Source organism: Trichomycterus rosablanca, chromosome 2 (genome assembly GCF_030014385.1).
Source record: "Trichomycterus rosablanca isolate fTriRos1 chromosome 2, fTriRos1.hap1, whole genome shotgun sequence".
NCBI lineage: Eukaryota > Metazoa > Chordata > Actinopteri > Siluriformes > Trichomycteridae > Trichomycterus > Trichomycterus rosablanca.
Genome location: NC_085989.1, coordinates 8,201,625 through 8,222,101, shown reverse-complemented (window position 1 = coordinate 8,222,101; position 20,477 = coordinate 8,201,625). Strand labels below are relative to the sequence as shown.

General features: G+C 37.9%; 1 protein-coding gene across 1 annotated transcript; it reads left to right on the top strand.

The window, feature by feature from the left end:
* Positions 1–3,451: 3,451 nt before the first annotated feature.
* Positions 3,452–18,155, top strand: LOC134329573 (NACHT, LRR and PYD domains-containing protein 4-like). The gene is made up of 12 exons (XM_063010859.1): positions 3,452–3,511; positions 4,992–5,093; positions 5,706–5,801; positions 5,895–6,318; positions 6,632–6,845; positions 6,934–8,707; positions 10,770–10,943; positions 11,027–11,200; positions 12,499–12,672; positions 13,429–13,578; positions 13,666–13,712; positions 15,399–18,155. Exons 2-12 carry the CDS (start codon positions 4,999–5,001, stop codon positions 15,935–15,937), a joined length of 3,861 nt encoding a protein of 1,286 aa, XP_062866929.1. The 5' UTR covers positions 3,452–3,511; positions 4,992–4,998; the 3' UTR covers positions 15,938–18,155.
* The last annotated feature ends 2,322 nt before the right edge of the window (positions 18,156–20,477 follow it).

Genomic DNA, 20,477 nt, shown 5'->3' with positions numbered 1-20,477 from the left:
GCCAAACCCAGACTCGTCCATCGGATTGCCAGACGGAGAATCGATTTGTCACTTCAGAGAACACGTCTCCACTGCTCTAGAGTCCAGTGGTGGCGTGCTTTACACCACTGCATCCGACGCTTTGCATTGTGCTTGGTGACGTAAGGCTTGGATGCAGCTGCTCGGCCATGGAAACCCATTCCATGAAGCTCTCTACACACTGTTCTTGAGCTAATCTGAAGGCCACATGAAGTTTGGAGGTCTGTAGCGATTGACTCTGCAGAAAGCTGGCGACCTCGGTGCACTATGTGCCTCAGCATCAGCTGTCATTGAGTTGCTGTCATTCCCAATCGCTTCCACTTTGTTATAATACCACTGACAGTCGACTGTGGAATATTTAGTAGTGAGGAAATTTCATGACTGGACTTGTTGCACAGGGGGCATCCTATCACGGTACCACACTGGAATTCACTGAGCTCTTGAGAGTGACCCATTCTTTCACAAATGTTTGTAGGTCAGTTTTTCTATTTAAATTTTAACCTTATTGTAAACGTGATGTTTTTGTTATAAAAACTGATACTTTATTATTGTACTTACACTCTAACGACAGTTGATTAGTAATTATGCCATCTGTCATTCAGCTTCAACCAGTCTAACAACTTCACCATTTCCTGTAAGCTCCAGATACTTGTTAATAAACACATCAGCAGTATCTGACTATTATGGAAGCGTGTTGCTGCCACACAGATAAAAAAAAGCCATCAGTATGTCGTTATAACGAGAAAGGATGTCGTTATAACGAGAAAGGATGTCGTTATAACGAGAAAGGATGTCGTTATAACGAGAAAGGATGTCGTTATAACGACAAAATGATGTTGTTAAAACAAGAAAAGGATGTCGTTATAACGAGAAAAGTTTATTACCTTAAATGCTGCATAGCTGACGGAGACGTATTTGCTGATGGAGAGACAGTTTGCACACATGCATGATGCAGTAGCTTGTGTAACCTTGCAGCTTGTCATGCTGATCAAGATTCTTTTTTAGGAGCAACAATGTCTAAACTTACTTTAATGTTCAGGGCGAATCTATATCTTTGTAATAATATAATGCACACAGGCGGCACGGTGGCTCGGTGGGTAGCACTGTCGCCTCACAGCAAGAAGGTCCTGGGTTCGAACCCCAGATGGGGCGGTCCAGGTCCTTTCTGTGTGGAGTTTGCATGTTCTCCCTGTGTTTGCGTGGGTTTCCTCCAGGAGCTCCGGTTTCCTCCCACAGTCCAAAGACATGCAAGTGAGGTGAATTGGAGATACAAAATTGTCCAGGACTGTGTTTGATATAAACTTGTGAACTGAAGAAACTTGAGTAATGAGTAACTACCGTTCCTGTCATGAATGTAACCAAAGTGTAAAACATGACGTTAAAATCCTAATAAACAAACAACAAACTTTAATGTTCAACATCTGTCTGACATTCGGCAATCCGATCTAAATAAGTGGTTGAAAAAACACATGACCCACTTTTTTAATGATTTCTTACACAAATGAAAATAGTCAACATACTACAAAAACAATTTTATGTTAATTTTAAGATTACGTCTATTTATCTAAAGAAAGGTTATAATGAACCCGTTTATCAAGCTCACTCTTCATCTAACGAGTTAGGAATCATCATAAAACTAACAGTGAAACGTAAGAGACATTTACTCTGCACTTATCCAGACAAATAAATCCATTTAAATCTTCTATGATTTGATGAATTAATGTCAAACAATTTTTACACAAACACATCAATGTTTCTCACCTACTACACACACCTTATTTTTTTAAATAACATAGTATTTATTTTTCATTACATTAAAAAAAAATCAATAAATCTGTAATAAATTTCAAATATACAAATTATATTTCCAAAAATACAAATCATAGACGATGGATGGATTTATTAGTCTGAATCATAAAATAAGAAGGTCTTCAACCACTTATTGACAGATGTTAATATTAAAGTAAGTTTAGACATTGTTGCACTGTTCCTAAAGGAGAATCTTGATCAGCATGGCAAGCTGCAAGGTTACACAAGCTACAGCATCATGCATGTGTGCAAACTGTCTCTCCATCAGCAGATACGTCTCCGTCAGCTATGCAGCATTTAAGGTAATGAACTTTTCTCGTTAAAATGACATCCTTTTCTCGTTTTAAAGACATAATTTTCTCGTATAATGACATCCTTTCTCGTTATAACGACATATTTTCTTGTTATAACGACATATTTTCTTGTTATAACGACATATTTTCTCGTTATAACGACATACTGATGGGTTTTTTTTTATCTGTGTGCAGCAATACGCTTCCGTATTTCTGACTATCAGCCCTGAGACCAATAACCATGTATGGTTGGGCAGTATTCAGTAGTACATACATACAGGGTGTACAGCCAGTGTTGCCAACTTAGCGACTTTATCGCTGTATTTAGCGAGTTTTCAGACCTCCCTAGCAACTTTTTTTCAAAAAAGCGACAAGCGACAAATCTAGTGACTTTTTCTGGTGTTATTGGAGACTTTTGGAGACGTGAAAACCACATATTGTTCTGCAGCTACTGTCCTCAGTGAGCAGCAGGTCGAGCTGCCGTGAGCCCCTCCGCCCTCCCAAAGCACTCGCGGGTGGTCAGTAGCACAGTCAGTGTTGCCAGATTGGGCGGTTTTCAACCAAAATGGGCGGATTTTGTTGGAAACTGGCAGGGAAAAACAACTTGGCAGGTGGACAAATTTTGGGCTGGTTTGTAATCATTTTGGCGGCTTAAAATGTAAATAAAAAAAAACTATTGCTTTCTAAAGCAGGTGGAATATAAATAGGTCTATCTTCTCCCACCACATCCAACCCGTTGTCAAAAGTTTGATTGACATTTTATTCTTTTTAGTCCAAGACACTGTTGCCACACCCATCAATACACTGATTCATATGTTAGATCAGCAGGGGATCAAATACTTATTTTCCCCACTGTGTATATATATATATATATATATATATATATATTGTCTCTCCCACGATATATATATATATATATATATATATATATATATATATATATATATACAGTATATATATATATATACAGTATATATATATATATATATATACTGTATATATATACTGTATATATATATTAGATATAAGACATCATCTGCTTATCCTGTGTTTTGGGCGTTTTTTGCAGTGTTGTTTTAAAAAACAAAAACAAACCACTACTTAACAGAAGAACGTTTATTTGTAGTTCTAAACATATTTAGGGTGTTTATACCCACTTTTTGTCTCTCCCACGATGTTATTCCTCTATTCTACAGCGTCAAAAGGATCTTATGCAAATTAGGCGATGACGTCATTTAGCGACTTCTAGCGACTTTTAGGACAGCCAATAGCTACTTTCCTTACTGAGGAGTTGGCAACACTGTGTACAGCGCCATTTTAAACAGCCTGCGCAGCAAACGGGAAGAGGTTTCCGAATGACCTCGAAAAATAACCCTCAGAAACCAAAAAAGGTACGCGAATGATTACTGTATTACTGTGTTACTGTACATTAACTGATTAAGATGGACTTTAAATTCGGAACATAAAGAAAGAAACCATTTTAGAAGGGACAAAGATTTTACTTTCACTTTCGATTTAAACGTTCTAACGTAAATTGCTTATGTAAATGTTTATTTTAATCATAAAGAAAACAAATGTAATAATTTAATAGAAATGATGTGGATATTTTTAAAAAGGATTATAAACTATGTGAATATATTAAGTATTAGTACATATGCAATGCTACACTATCTTATGCACCGCATTGCATGCGTATGTACTAATACTTAAAACGTATTTACTTTAATGTAGCCTTAATTATAAATGTAGCCTTGTATTGTTTTAAAATAAAGTCTTTCAATACTTTAATGTTGTGCATGGATGTTTTTTCCTCTAGCCATTTTCGTTTTAAACAATATGTGGCTGCCGTCAGAGACAAAATTCCTGTATTTTGGTTCATTATTATTTAACGTTTTGTTAAGAAGTGTGATATATATATTTAAGTTTGATATTAAAGGTGCAGTAACGAATAAGTTACAACTTTAAGAAAATTCTTGTAATTAAGGTTCATATTGTGTAAATGAGATGAGTAAACATTGAAATGTAAAGGAACTTATTCTTTTGTTCCGCATGCCACTTGTTGCTCCGGGAGTAAGGTTGAGTGATGCACTTATAGAGGTACCTGAAGCGTTTTTGCGTGACACGTCTGTAAGAGACTACTCATAAGGATTGTATTATAAGAAGCTGTATAAAATTCTCTTTATTCCTCTGGAGTTAATGTGGCCAATGAGGTACGGTTTATTGTTTTAATTACGTCTTTTATTCCTGTAAATTCGCGATGTTTGCCGTGAGCTGATTTAGGTTGTGTTTTTCCTTTGTTAGTTCTGACGGCGTTTTTTGAGGCACTGATAAGGCATGAAACAAAGACATGTGAGCCACAATAAATGTCTGTTGAAACCAAAGGAACGCAGTTGAGCCTTTATTGAACTTGAGAGGAGTAACGCAATATCTATGTGACTGCTTCTTATGAATAATTATTTTTGTAAATTTAATATTAAAAATAAAAGTACAGTGAACACAGTACATGTTTCTTTTCACTAAATCCCTCTAAATTAAATTCTAAAGAAAACATTTAAAAGACCTTCAGTTTTCCAGTTTTCATTCATTTTTATTGCTTTTCATTTCGTTCACTGTATCTAATCTACTGTAATCTAATATTTAAGCAGTCCATGTCAGCAAATTCCCTGAAGATATACAAAGATGCCAGTAAACTGCAGAGATCATTTTAATAATAAAATACCATATGCAGCATTTAGCTGTTCTTATTTTATTTTGTAAATACTGATTATTTGTATAGTTAATTTATATCTCAGCATAAAGAATGAGTCAGTAAACATTACCCATAATGTTATTTGACTCTTTTGGTTCTTAATCTTAATCTGTACTTTACAGGACAAAGATGGAGAGACCAGATTCACCCTCACCCAGTACTGTGTCTCTAAAGAGTGACAACTCAATGATAGTACCAATCAAATTTGGTGTAACTGACAAGAGGTAAGCTTTAAAGAATTGTATAATGTTTGAACTCAACACTGTTTTTAACCTGAATAAGATAAGAGAAAAAAAATTTTTCTTTGTCTTTAAGCCTTATCTTTGAAAAGTAGAAGTGCTGCCTTTAAAGATCCAGAATTCCTTTATAGCTGAATAGCTGTAGAATTATTGGTCCCTTAAATCTTTGTGATTATTTTTCTAGTTCTTCGACTGAATACATTAAATAAATGTACTGTTTGTTGGTGAATTGGTCATTTTAAGTTTTTTTTTACTTTTACAAATAAGATAAAACAATAGCTGGATGGTTTGCATTCCTCATGCTAGTCATGTTATATATTGTCTAAAAATTACATAATACTGTCTACACCAGAGTGTCATGTCCAATAATGACTAGACACGGTAGTGTAAACATCGTATTATTCGTATCGCATTATTGGAATGTTAGGGTTGTATTGGGATTATAGGGCAGTTGAAGCCTAGTGGTTAAGATACTGGTCCAGTAATTAGAATGTTGCCGGTTCAAGCCTCACCACTGCCAGGTTGCTTAGACTGTATACTGTCACAGTACTGTAAGTCGCTTTGGATAAAAGGAATTAATCATGTTTTTTTTTACAGTACTGTGTTGGAGAGACCAGATTCACCCTCACCCAGTACTGTATCTCTAAAGAGTGACAACTCAATGATAGTACCAATCAAATTTGTTGACAGGAGGTAAGATTTGAAGCATCGTATAACGTACAAACTCAACACTTCTTTCAATGTCATTTGCTTACAATGGCTTTCATGTTTTCTTTTTAATCTTAGTCGTATGGAACTGATATATTCAAACTGGCTACAGATGTATTCATCTAAAGATGTATTCAGATGTGAATTGTGTCATGAACTTTTAAGCGACCCTGTCTCTAATACATGTGGACACAACTACTGCAAGCAGTGCATCACCACATACTGGACACAACATAAAAATGGAATGTGTCCAAAGTGTGGAAAGAGATCAAAATTAGAAGATTGTATGGCAGTCACCAACAAAGCTCTGGCTGAAGTGATAGAGAAAATCAAGCAGGCAAATGTTAAAATACCTACGGAAAGTAAGATCAGTGACTTTGGCAAGGAACTTTGTCATAACCATGAGACTGTTCTTGATATGTTCTGTATGACTGATCAGATCCCAATCTGCAAGAACTGTGCTGTACAGAAGCACAAAGGACACAAAAAACGTTACACAACGGTAAGCTGATTTCTCTTAATAGTTAATATTTTATTGCAGTGGAGGTGGAATTGCGGTGCAGTGGAAAAAGACTGACTGTTTTTCTCAAAATCATGTAAGTGCCCGGGCAAATAGGCATATTTACCTGCAGAAGAGATGGCACCAAAATAGGAAGTTGAAGATCCTGATAGTAATATCAACTACTTCAGGACTACTTCCAGTGTCCTTTGGTGGCTCAGAGCTATTTCAACACAATATAATCCTGGTCTCATATGTGTACATACATATACATCATTAACTTGTGTTTGAACCCATTTTTACAATTCTTTTCTAGGTGAAACCAAATACAGTGTCTGTTTTACAAGGCAAGCTGAGTACAATGACTCCAAGTGTATTTAGAGATTTTAAAAGACACCTTTGCCTAGAATACAGCGAGTGCTTTGAGAGCCTGGAGGATGATTCTGATCGTAGGAGTATTGCTGGACGAATGATGGAATGTTTCTCTGGAGAGGATGCCTTAAAAATTGCTTTTCATTTCTTGCCCCCAAGTACGTATGTTTCTTAGTGACAGGATTACAGGACTTACAGGATAACATATTGTTGCTGTCTTATAAAACATTTTCTTTTTATTTTCAGGTTCATCTCTCTTAACTTGCATTGAAAAACTAAAAGCAAAGCTAAAAAGAACATTCACACATTTACACGAAGGAAATAAACAAGTCGGAAAGCCGTCTTTATTGGAGGAAATTTACACCCAGCTCTACATTACTGACGGTGGAACTGGAGAAGTTAACACCGAGCATGAAATAAGACACATTGAGGCAGCAGCTAAGAATCTAAACATGCAAGAAACTCCAATCGACCATAGTGACATCTTCAAGTCAAAAGATCACATTAAAACAGTTCTAACCAAAGGAATAGCTGGAATTGGAAAAACAGTCTGTGTGCAGAAGTTTGTCTACGACTGGGCAGACGGTAAAATAAATCAAGAGATCCACCTCATTCTTCCTCTATCCTTCCGTGACCTGAACCCTGAGAGAAAACGAGTCTACAGTCTGATGGACCTTCTCCTGCACTACTTCCCAGAGCTTGCAGAGGTGGAAAACCTTCAGAGTGAAAACATAAAACTCTTATTGATCCTGGATGGCCTAGATGAGTGTCAAATACCGCTGGATTTTCAAAACCAACACAAATGGCATGACATTACAAAACCCACTACGCTTAGTGTGCTTCTTGTGAACCTAATTCAGGGCAACCTGCTCCCCTCGGCTCATCTTTGGATCACATCCCGTCCGGCCGCGATCGAGCAGATTCCAAAGGGTTGTGTTCAACGAGTGACTGAAGTCAGAGGATTTCAGGATAAACAAAAGGAGGAGTATTTTAGGAAGAAATTTACAGATGAGTCCCTGGCCAATAAAATTATTGGACATGTCAAGTCTTCTCGAAGCCTTCATATCATGTGTCACATTCCAGTCTTTTGTTGGATTTCAGCAACTGTTCTCGAAGCTTTTCAAATGGCACCAGACAGCAGTGAAATCCCCAAAGACCAGACACAACTGTACACACACTTTCTTCTCATTCAGACTAGTATTAAGAATGAAAAATACCAAGGACTGAGAACTTATGATCCAAAGCAGTTTTCTGAACTGGACAAAGAGATGATCATGAAGCTGGCACATCTGGCTTTCAAAGAGCTACAAAAAGGGAATCTGATATTCTATGAGGAAGACTTGCAGAGGTATGGAATTGACGTGAGCAAAACTTCACAGTTCTCAACTTTATGCACTCAGTTTTTTAAAGAGGAAGCTGGTTTCTACAGTAAAAAGATCTTCTGCTTTGTGCATTTGAGTGTTCAGGAGTTCCTCGCTGCTTTGTACGTACTGTGTGTATATGTAAATGAGGGCACCAATGTTTTCATGACAGAACCCACACAAAAGGATAGAGTGAAACTGTCTGACGTTCTGAAGTGTGCTGTGAGCAAGGCTGTGCAGTGTAAGAATGGAAATCTTGACCTCTTCCTTCGCTTTCTGTTGGGGCTCTCGCTTGATTCCAATCAAAAGCTTCTGCAGGGTCTCCTGGCTAAAAACACAAGTTCTCCCAAAAGCATCGAGAAGACTGTCGAATTTATTAAAGAAACAATTAAGAGGTCAAACCAGTCAGAGCGGATCATCAACCTGTTTCACTGCCTGAATAAACTTAATGACAACTCTCTGGTTAAAGACATTCAGAATATTTTACAAAGTGAAAAAGTCCCTAACAAGACCCTGAAGCCAGACCAATGTTCAGCACTGGCATTTGTGCTTCTCATGTCAGAGGGCATCATTGAAGAATTTGATTTGAGAACGTACAACACAGAACAAGCTGGACGGCAAAGACTTCTACCTGTTGTGAAAACAGCTAAGAAAGCAATGTGAGTACGATCTTTTTGTACTTTTGCAGTCATGTGTTCACTGATGGGTTGTTCACTTAAGCTTCCAAGGTTGAATCACAACTGTATCCCACCACCTATAGAGACAAGCGATTGGAGAGGGATGGACAATGATCAAAGCAGGGTTCCTCAGCACTGCTGTTAATACAACCTCTGCTGAAATAGTATTTTAGTCATGTTTAATACAGTATTTATCCTTAACAGTTACTTGGCTGAGCTACCTTTGGTAGCTTGCTAGGTTAGTTGTGGTGTGGTGTTGCCATAGATGCTTAATGAGGTTAATGAGGTTGTATTATGATTCCTTGAGTCAGTGTGCTTACAATGAAGTTTTCATCCACTGTTTTTAGTACACTGCATCATTTATTTTCCAGTCTATATTCAGCAGATTGACAGTCAGAGTTACTAAAACATCTCCAACATCATGCTACCACCACTATATTTTACATTGTAGATGTAATCTCATTGACTTTAGCCTGCTTTCACCCTGTTCTTCAATGGTCAGGACCACCACACGACCACCACAGAGCAGGTATTATTTAGGTGGTGGATCATTCTCAGCACTGCAGTGACAATGACATGGTGCTGGTGTTTTAGTGTGTGTTGTGCTGGTATGAGAGGATCAGACACAGCAGTGCTGGTGGAGTTTTTAAATACCGTGTCCACTCACTGTCCACTCTATTAGACAGTCAACCTTGTAGATGTAAAGTCAGAGACGATCGCTCATCTATTGCTGCTGTTTGAGTTGGTTATATTTTAGACCTTCATCAGTGGTCACAGGACGCTGCCCACGGGGTGCTGTTGGCTGGATACTTTTGGTTGGTGTACTATTCTCAGTCCAGCAGTGACAGTGAGGTGTTTAGAAACTCCATCAGCGCTGCTGTGTCTGATCCACTAGCTTCTGTAGTGGTCCTGGGAGAGTCCTGACCATTGAAGAACAGCATGAAAGGGGGCTAACAAAGTATGCAGAGAAACAGACGGACTACAGTCAGTAATTGTAGAACTACAAAGTGCTCCTATATGGTAAGCGGAGCTGATAAAATGGACAGTTTGTAGAAACTGAGAAAATTGTACTCCTACCACTATACTTAACATTGTAGATGGTGTAATGTATTGCATTTCAGTTACAGTTGATATGATGAACACAATTTAAATTTGACTGTCTTTATAGTTGTACTAAATTGTTAAAAGCTTTGGCATTTTATTTTGACATAATGTCCACTTTTAAAGAGAATAATATATAAAACAGTCTGAAGGGCTTGGATCACTTTACTTAACATGTATTATTGCATGTACAACCCCAGATCAGACAAAAAGTTGGGACAGCATGAAAGTTGCAAATAATAAAAAACACAGAGTTTCTTACATTTACTTTGACTTTTATTTGATTGCAGACAGGATGAACCTGAGATATTTCATGTTTTGTCTGGTCAGCTTCATTTCATTTATTTAAAAACATCCATTCCTGTATTTCAGGCCTGCAACACATTCCAAAAAATTTTGTAATGTTGCCATTCCTTTTCACCACTTAAAAGATGTTTTGGCACCGGGGAGACCAAGCGATTTAGTGTTTCAGCTTTTAATTTGTCCCATCCTTTCTGCAAACACGTCTTAAGCTGTGTAACAGTACGGGGTCATCGTTGTTGCATTTTCAGTTTCAAAATTCTCCACACATTCTCTATTGGGGACAGGTCAGGACTGTAGACAGGCCAGTTCAGTACTGGAATCACATCATTATTTAGTTTTTTCACCTCATTACTAGCCCTAAATTGCCACCGTTTCAACTTTTTTTGGAATGTGTTGCAGGCCTGAAATACAGGAATAGATGTTTATTAGTAAATGAAATAAAGTTGACCAGACAAAACATTAAATATCTCAGGTTCATCCTGTCTGCAATGAAACAAAAGTCAATGTAAATGTAAGGAACACTGCATTTTTATTGTATTTGTATTTTACATATTGTCCCAACTTTTTCTGATTTGGGGTTGTACTTACTTATTGAATAAGTAAACATGACCAGTTAAAATTATTTTTTTTTTCTCTTCAGACTCTCTGGATGTAAGATTTCTGCTGAAGCTTGTACAACTGTGGCTTCTTCTCTCCGGTACGCAAACTCTCCAGTTAGGGAGCTAGACCTGAGCTTCAATACCTTCAGAGATAATGGAGTCAATCTGCTCCTTGCAGGACTGAAAAGTCCACATTGCTGGTTAGAGAAACTAAAGTAAGTGAACCGCTTCCAGTCATTTTTTTTTTTCTTTTTTGACCTTGCTTTGCTCAGTCTTATGCCTTCTTTTTCTTTTGTAGTCTTGCTTGCTGTGGGATCACAGACACGAGTTGTAAAACGCTAGCCTCTGCATTAAGAACTGAAGGTTCCCATCTTACACATTTAGATCTTTCTTTTAACCAGCTAAGAGATGCTGGTGTGGAACAACTAGAGTTGGGACTACAGAGTTCGCATTGTAACCTACAGTGGTTAAGGTAAGTTTTGATGCCCTATCTATTTTGTATGCTTAACAAATGTCTATAGCAGTGGTTCGCAAAATGAGGGGTGCAGACAAGTCACTCTAGACAAGTTTAATTAGCAAACCATGTATTTATTTATCTTCAATAACCAATTCAACTTGATTACCCATAAACTTTGGGTATAGAGCAGGAAACACACGTATTCATTAACATTGTTAAAACTAGCTAAATTTAAGGGAAGGCAGTTTACCAGTTGGTTTGACACCAAGCCCTGGTGCTGTGCAGCATTCACACAACTTTTTTCACCACTATGCTACACTTCCAAAATCTAGTATAGACAAATATCATTATCGAACACTAGGGTCAGTTTAAATCTCCATTGTTTATTACTACATTATACATTGATGAGGCATAACATTATGACCACCTTCCTAATATTGTGTTGGTTCCCCGTTTGCTGCCAAAACAACAAAACTGACCCGTCAAGGCATAGACTCCACCAGACCCCTGAAGGTGTGCTGTGGTATCTGGCACCAAGGTGTCAGCAGTAGATCCTTTAACTCCTGTAAGTTGTGAGGTGGGGCCTCCATAGATCGGACCTGTTTGTCCAGCACATCCCACAGATGCTCGATTGGATTGAGATCTGGGAAATTTGGAGGCCAAGTCAACACCTCAAACCTCCTGAACCATTTTTGCTTTGTGGCAGGGCGCATTATCCTGCCTTATCCGGCAGTGGACAGGGGTCAGCATGGGCACCCTGACTGGTCTGCGTCTATGCAGCCCCATACGCAACAAACTGTGATGCACTGTGTATTCTGACACCTTTCTATCAGAACCAGCATTAACTTCTTCAGCAATTTGAGCTACAGTAGCTCGTCTGTTTGATCGGACCACACAGGCCAGCCTTATCTCCCCACGTGCATCAATAAGCTTTGGCCGCCCATGACCCTGTCACCACTGTTTATCCCTGTTCCATCCTTGGACCACTTTTGATAGATACTGACCACTGCAGACCGGGAACACCCCACAAGAGCTGCAGTTTAGGAGATGATCTGACTCAGTCGTCTAGCCATCACAATATGGCCCTTGTCAAACTCGCTCAAATCCTTACACTTGCCCATTTTTCCTGCTTTTAACACATCAAGTTTGAGGATAAAATGTTCACTTGCTGCCTAATATATCCCACCCACTAACAGGTGCCGTGATGAAGAGATAATCAGTGTTATTCACTTCACCTGTCAGTGGTCATAATGTTATGCCTAGTTGGCTGCATTACCGAATGTATTTTGATTTACTTTGTTATGTAATCTTAGCCTTAGGGAATGTGCCCTTACAAAGAACTCCTGCAAATACCTTTCACGAGTGCTGCAGTCACCGAACACAAAGCTCATTGAGTTGAATCTGAGGGACAACAACCTGAAGGATTCTGGTGCAAAACTGCTTTCACATGGACTAGAAAATGAAAATTGCAAGCTCCAGACACTCAGGTTTGTACTAAAAGTTATTATTCTGTGTTAATGTCAGTGTATATGCACAAAGCTGCGAAATCTCACTGACTTGAGGAAAAAACTGAAGAAACTTGAGTGAATTTTCTTTTTTTTATCAAGAAAAAGAATCCATTGTATAGGTTTCATGAATTACAGGAAGAAACCTTGGGAAGAACCAGACTCAGCAGGGACCCATCTTCCTCGGGTGGCCTGGAGAATAATTTGAATAAATAGGATTTACATAAATCATACAAACACAAAATTAAAATGGACTAAAAGTTATAACTAGCAAAATAATTGGAGTTATTATTCAGTCCAGTCTGTGATAAAGTCTGTAGTGAGTTCTTGACATTCTTGGTGCAAACACGCCAGGTTTCTGTCACATCTGGCAGGAGCAGCATTGTTGGCACATTGTTGTCTCGACTTCATTCCTTAACCTCGGGTGGGTAAACAGGTTTCCCTCAGAACTACCTCAGGGTAAAACAACAGAAAATGTAGTTAAAAATGTAAAATTGTGAATTAAGTAAAATATCAGTTTTACAGAGAGTAGCTTTAGACTCCGGCACCCCTAATTATTACAGCACAACTAAAAGAAAGAGCGAGAAGTCACAAGGTCATGAATAAGTACCGTTTAATAGAGTATCTAAACTTTATAAAAAATAAAACGCTGAAAGGCATCTGATGAAGTAGATGGCATGATTGCAAATACTGTACATGTATCATATCATTCCATGTATGTGTATTTTTTTTCCACAGCTTGTCAGGGTGTCAGATTATGAAAGCAGGCTGCCAGTTCCTGTCTGAAGCTTTGTCTTCAAACTCTCAACTCAGAAGCCTTGACTTGAGCTACAATTATCCCGAAGAAGCAGAAGAGTTTTTTTCATATACACCCTCAGTGAAAGTGAAGTATGTACAGAAATCATTATTGTCTCTTTTTAACCTAGTACACATTTTAGAAGTTTGTTGACTGTATTTGTTACTCATGCTCCATAGCTTTGACCATGGTGGGACATCACGAATCAAGTCAGGACTTAGGAAATGTAAGTAAGGATGTATTCTGTATTATAAAGATGTAGACAATTGTGTCAAAGCCAACAAAATAGCATTGATGCCAATGTAAGGAGGATTATTGGGTAACCATTTTTTTTCTAGTGTTTAAGGAACCTCATCTAGTGTTATGAGCAAAAACCTTAACCTAATCTAATTTAAATAATATTTAGCTGGTTATCTAGGGTTTTAATTAGGGATGTAATGATACACTCTACCCGCGATGCAATACGACTCACAATACTGGGTTCACGATACGATTTTTTCCCGATTTTTTAAACAAAATAAAATTGAAGACAAATTTTGAGTTACTTTTATTATTTCTTTAATATATATATATATATATATATATATATATATATATATATATATATATTATTTATTTAAATAATGAATTCCCTTTTATTTCTGAGGTTGGTACAATGGTGCACATTTCTCATTTTGTGTAAAAAAAACATGAAATTTTTTTAAATGAAATGAAAATTTAAAACAAATCTATATATTATATAAATAAAGGAATAATACAAATAAAGAAATAAATCCCATACAACTGTGTAGTGATGTCAACGAGGCGAGGTGAATAGCGCCAGTGCCCTCTGCTGTTTAAAGTGAATATCGATTCATTTTACATGAATTACCGATTCGAATCGTGGCACATGTGCACCAATTTTTAACTGCCTTGTGGTGCATCATTACATCCCTAGTTTGAATGGAATGCTACAACAACTGGGTTAAATACTAAAGCAGCATTCACTTGATATGCAGCAGAAATGCTTTTGTTATGGCCATGCCATTGTTTTCTACAGAGTGATCAATCTGACTGAACCCCTTTACAGATCCATTTTTATCTAGTCTAAGGATATCCAGATCTTTAGGTGTGTGTTTTCAAAAAAAAAAAAAAAGTTGGACATTCCACATGGGTTGCTGCTAAGCTTGTAAAGAAATTTCAACAGCCTGGCCACACTTGGATAGACTGTTCTTTTATGCTAATGTTATTAGCTTTTTCCATTTGTAGATATTGGCTCTCGCTGTGGTTCAGTAGCTTACCTGGCCCTTTGTGCAATTAATATTTTATTACAAGAAATCATTTGGGGGCAGCACAGTGGCTCGGTGGGTAGCACTGTCACCTCACAGCAAGAAGGTCCTGGGTTCGATCCTCAGGTGGGACGAGTTTGCACGTTCTCCCCGTGTCTGCGTGGGTTTCCTCCGGGTGCTCCGGTTTCCTCCCACAGTCCAAAAACATGCAGTCAGGTTAATTGGAGACACTGATTTGCCTTATAGGTGAATGGGTGTGTGTGTGTGTGTTTATTTGTGTCGCCCTGTGATGGACTGGCGCCCCATCCAGGGTGTTACTGTGTGCCTTGCGTCCATTATAAAGCTGGGATAGGCTCCAGCACCCCAACGCGCGACACTAATTGGATAAGCTGTTTAGAGAGTGAGTGAGTGAAATCATTTGGGCGCCCAGGCAGCGCAGAGAGATATTCTGCTAGTACACCAGTGCTGGGATTCTGAACTCTACAGATTCAAAAATTGGCCTCTAAAGTCTGCTGGGTTGGAAAAGACTGGACTAAAAAGGGGCAGGGTCATCAATGCTGTGTTAGAACCCTGGTTAGTAGCCCGAGACGCCTGTAGGTAGGTTGTATTCATACATAAGTCTAAACAAAATCTTTACCTTGCAGATGCTTCCCAGCTCACTTTTGACTCAAACACAGCAAACGGAAATCTGAAGCTGTCTGAAGGAAACAGAAAAGTGTCTGTGGTTGCAGAGAAACAGGCCTATCCTGACCACACCGAAAGATTTATTCATGTTCCTCAAATTCTGTGTGAGGAAGGCCTGACTGGGCAGCGCTTTTACTGGGAAGTAGACTGGACTGCCAGTGGAACGTTCATTGGAGTAACCTATAAAACAAAGACTGTGGAAAATCAGGGATGGAATGCTATATTTGGACTGAACAATAAATCCTGGGGGATCTTGTGTAATGACCAGGAATACATCGTCTGTCACAATAAAAGCAGAACTTCCATACCATCTCCTTCACAGTCACGCATGGTGGGAATTTATCTCGACTGGCAGGCTGGAACTCTTTCTTTCTACAGTGTCAGACCAGACAAGCTGACCCTTCTGCATACAACACACAATACATTTACTGAGCCTCTTTATCCAGGATTTGGACTTAAGGTCCAGCAGTCTACGGTGACTTTGTGTCAGATGGACTAAATATTTCCAATGATTCAAATTTATTGGCATGTCAAAGCCCACCTTCAGTTTAAATGAAGTACATAGATTACTAAATCATAGCATTCTGTTTTAATGTGCTAAATGCCATATACTTAAAATCTGATTTGATTATTTAATTCTCCTAATAGTGGGCGGCACAGTGGGTAGTGCTGTCACCCAGAGATGTTCACAAGTCACAAAATACAAGTCTGAGTCAAGTCACGAGTCTTTAGACTAGAGTCCGAGTCCAGTCATGAGTCTTTAGACTAGAGTTTGTCAAGTCACGAGTCTTTAGGCTAGAGTCTGAGTCACGTCACAAGTCTTTAGGCTAGAGTCTGAGTCAAGTCATGAGTTTTTAGGCTAGAGTCTGAGTCATGTCACAAGTCTTTAGACTATAGTCCGAGTCAAGTCACGAGTCTTTAGACTAGAGTTTGAGTCAAGTCACGAGTCTTTAGGCTAGAGTCTGAGTCAAGTCATGAGTTTTTAGACTAGAGTCCGAGTCAAGTCACAAGTCTTTAGGCTAGAGTCCGAGTCAAGTCACAAGTCTTTAGACTAGACTCTGAGTCAATTCACGAGTCAATACTATATACACAAAACATATACTGGAAATGTAGCATAGAAATAAACAAATAATATGTAAGTTCAGATAAAAAACAACTACAGATTAGCAACTGCATTTAGCTGTTTTACTTAGTACCTTTACTTTCCTAGTCATTGTGCAAATGAATGTAATTTTCCATAACATTAAGGTACCAGTTAAAAGCTTAAACTGACATGTTTTGTTTTCAATGCAAAACAAAAGCGCACGATAAATCATGGCACAGCGGCCAAACTCCAAAACACAGCAAAAAAAATAACCGCTGCTTACCTTAGCTTATGTTCTTCCAGATGCTATTAAATGTATAACCGTGTGTTGTCCCATTAGGAATATAATCCATTATTTTGCTAATGTGCTTATAATTAAAAGCCTCCAAACTTTTCCTGGTTGTGAAGTAAAACACTAACTCATTAGAAAGCCAATCAAGAGTTTCATTGACACATCATCTGTGTGACGTAAACTGAATAAATGCAAATAACAGCATTTTTTACTAAAGGTCTGATTGGTTCAGAAAGCGGTCTTTCAACCATTAGCGTCAATTCTGTAGGAGCGTTCTATTCACCCCAGTTGTTCCTGTGAAGTGCACTACGTAGGGTATTCCACCATTTTATCATATGTCACAAGAAGAGACTGTGTCCCAAATCAAAATATGTGCCGACATGCATGTTTATTTATATATTTGTATAATTGTCACACGTAACTAATGTTAACACATGCTGATGCTAGGGACTCTTGTTGTTTACGAGTCATTTTTTTTTGCGAGTCATGAGTCGAGTCCTCATCTCTGCTGTCAGCTCACAGCAAGAAGGGTTTGATAGCAAATACAATACTTCTCTATGTTGTCTACTCACCAAATTTGAGGTGCAAACATAACCTAAATGTACACCTACAGGATCACTACACTTAATTGAATGTTAAAGAAAGTGGACATGGTCTAATGGCTTTGTTGTTGTTTTTTATATATATAATTCTGCTAGTTGTACAAATAGTAATTAAGAACTGTACTGCTATGTAACTTATGGTATTTCTTTAATACTGTGGTCTTGTTCATAAATGGTATGATGTGTTCTCATTAAGAATTTTTTTTTATTATTTTGTATCATTGTCTGCACTTCAGTAAATAAATGTACAATATTGTTTTTATTTTGTAATTGGAAGACCAATGAAATTAGCTTGACATCACTAGGCACTTGAATCTCTGGGCACAATGCAGTACCACACCCCAAGCTCGATTTATCGCAGGGCCTCGGCCATCTCCCATTCTTCGTTCGATAGCACTGCTGGGGATTTTAACTCTGGAATCCAGCAGTACTGGGACACCTGACCACGAGCTTGTTGGACATCCCATTACAAAACCATAGCAATTCATATATTGAATTGCTTCCTCTTTTCTTTGTAGCTTTAGAATACTGTCTGAAGGAATCTGTGCCCTATTCAAGTGTTAATCAAGCTGATTAAAAAAGGCAAAGGGTATTTTGTGAGCTGCTAAAGAGGTTCTGGAGTCTTAGGGAGCCCAGATAGAGCAAGAGAGTTAATTATCTTGATCCTGTAATTAACTGGCTAATGTACAAGGCTTTAATGTTTTCATTGACCAATTAAACTATAATTTGTAAATATTAACATGTGGAATTTGATGTCTGCAACACACTCAGATTGAGACAGCCACTGTGTTACATCACTCTTTATTAATTACACGTTTTATGAATGCTGGGACAAACGTCAGTGAATAGAGTAGAATAGAATCTGTGAACTAAGGACTTCATGGCCAAAATCCACAAAACACTCTTGACCAAAGTTCTGGGACAAAATAGAACAGGAATAAAAACTGAAACTGTTCGACCATGTGGATCAGTTGTTTGTCTGGTGCAAGAAAAATAGGTCTTATGACTGGAAGAATACTATCCACATGGTCAAGCATGGAGGTGGGTCAGTCAAGTTCTTTGCCTGATTTGCTTGTTTTCGTTCATTTTGGTTCACCTTCTGGTACCAGCAGATCAGAAAAAGAGACACAGGTGGCAAGATCTTAATAGATATGAGCGTATTTATTGTTGGATTCCAGCAGTACAGTAGTGTTCAAAATAATAGCAGTCCAACACCATTAACCTGATAAATCACTGTTTTTAGTAGAAGTGATATTTCTACATAGCAAATAATTGACTTGAAAGTGTAGTAGAGTAATGAAAACAAAACAAACCCAACAATTAGGACATGCATCCCACTCATTCTAATCGAGTAATCGAAGCATTGATTGAAAGGGGGTTGTTCAAAATAATAGCAGTGAGGAGTTCAATTGGTGAAGTCATTCATTCTGCAGAAGAACGGGTGTCAGTTTTGGTCCTTATTTAAGGTAGGAGGGGGGGCAAATGTTGCACAGGTTGGTCATAGCACATTTCCTTCTGAAATACTGGGGAAAATGAGTTGTTCCAGACATTGTTCTGATGAACAGTGTACTTTGATTAAAAAGTTGATTGTAGAGAGAAAAAACATACAGAGAAGTGCAGCAAATTATAGCCTGCTCAGCTAAAATGATCTCAAATGCCTTGAAGTGACAACCAAAACCTGAAAGATATGGAAGGAAGCGTTGGATCGATCAATTGGATCGAAGATTAGCCAAAATAGCAAATACTCAGTCCATGATCACCTCCAGAAAGAATTAGGAACATCTGAAGTTACCAGTGAGTACAGAAGATGATTAGGTGAAGCCAATTTACCAGCAAGAACTCCTTGCAAAGTCCCGTTGTTAAGAAAAAGACGTTTCCTGAATGGGTTAACATTTGCCAAGGAACACATTGACTGGTCCAAAGAGAAATGGCTCAACATTTTGTGGACTGGTGAAAGCAAAATTGTTCTATTTGGGTCTAGTAGCCGTAGACAGTATGTCAGATGACCCCCAAGCACTGAATTCAAGCCAAAGTTCACTGTGAAGACAGTAAAGCATGGTGGTACAAAATGATGATATGGGATGTTTCTCATACCATGGTGTTATGCCTAGTTATCACATACGAGGGATCATGGATCAGTTTAAATATATCAGAATACTTGAGCAGATCATGTTGCCCTATGTTGAAGAAGAAATGTCCTTAAAATGGGTGTTTCAACATGACAATGACCCAAAACATCTTGGTTACAGACAAACAAGATTGAGGTAATAGAGTGACCAGCCCAATCCCCTGACTTCAATCTCATAGAGAACTTGTGGGCTGATATCTGAAACGCGTTTTTTTGAGGCAAAACCCAAAATTGCAGAAGAACTGTGGAATGTCGTCTAATCATCCTGGACTGGAATACCTGTTCAGAGGTGCCAGAAGTTGGTTAACTCCATGCAACACAGATCTCGGAAACAATTGTTCTGCCACTAAATATTAGTTCAGTAATTTAAAGTAAAGTGAAACCTCAAACATTTTTTTATGTTATAGATACATAAAAGAGTTTTCAAAGAAAAATGCTGGCACTGCTATTATTTTGAACAGCCTAATATTCATTTTTCTTAATTTTCTGTAAAGGATTAACACAAACTGACTACATTTTGTTAATGTTTTGATTTAGAATTGAAAGTGTAGTATTTTCAGTGCATTTGCATTTATGGAAATAAAAGTTATTATAATGATTTTGTGCTTTATTCGCTTTTTTAAAATCACTGCTATTTTTTTGAACACCACTGTATATATATACAGAGTAACACACGATGTAAAGTGCTGATTAAAAATGGTTACAGAAATAGTAACTGAGAAAGACAGACGGAGCAAAAGGGACTTTTACAGGCTAAAGTTATCTTTGCTGTCTGTCAAAGTGTAAAAAGTTCAACAAAGAATAGATTCAGATCAGACATGTAAAATTGCATGCTTTTAACTTCGTGATCTATCTTCATATTTAACTCTATGGACATTACCATAGTACCTTTTTCAAAAGGTGAGAGGAGTTGAATGGTGAATATAAACAGTA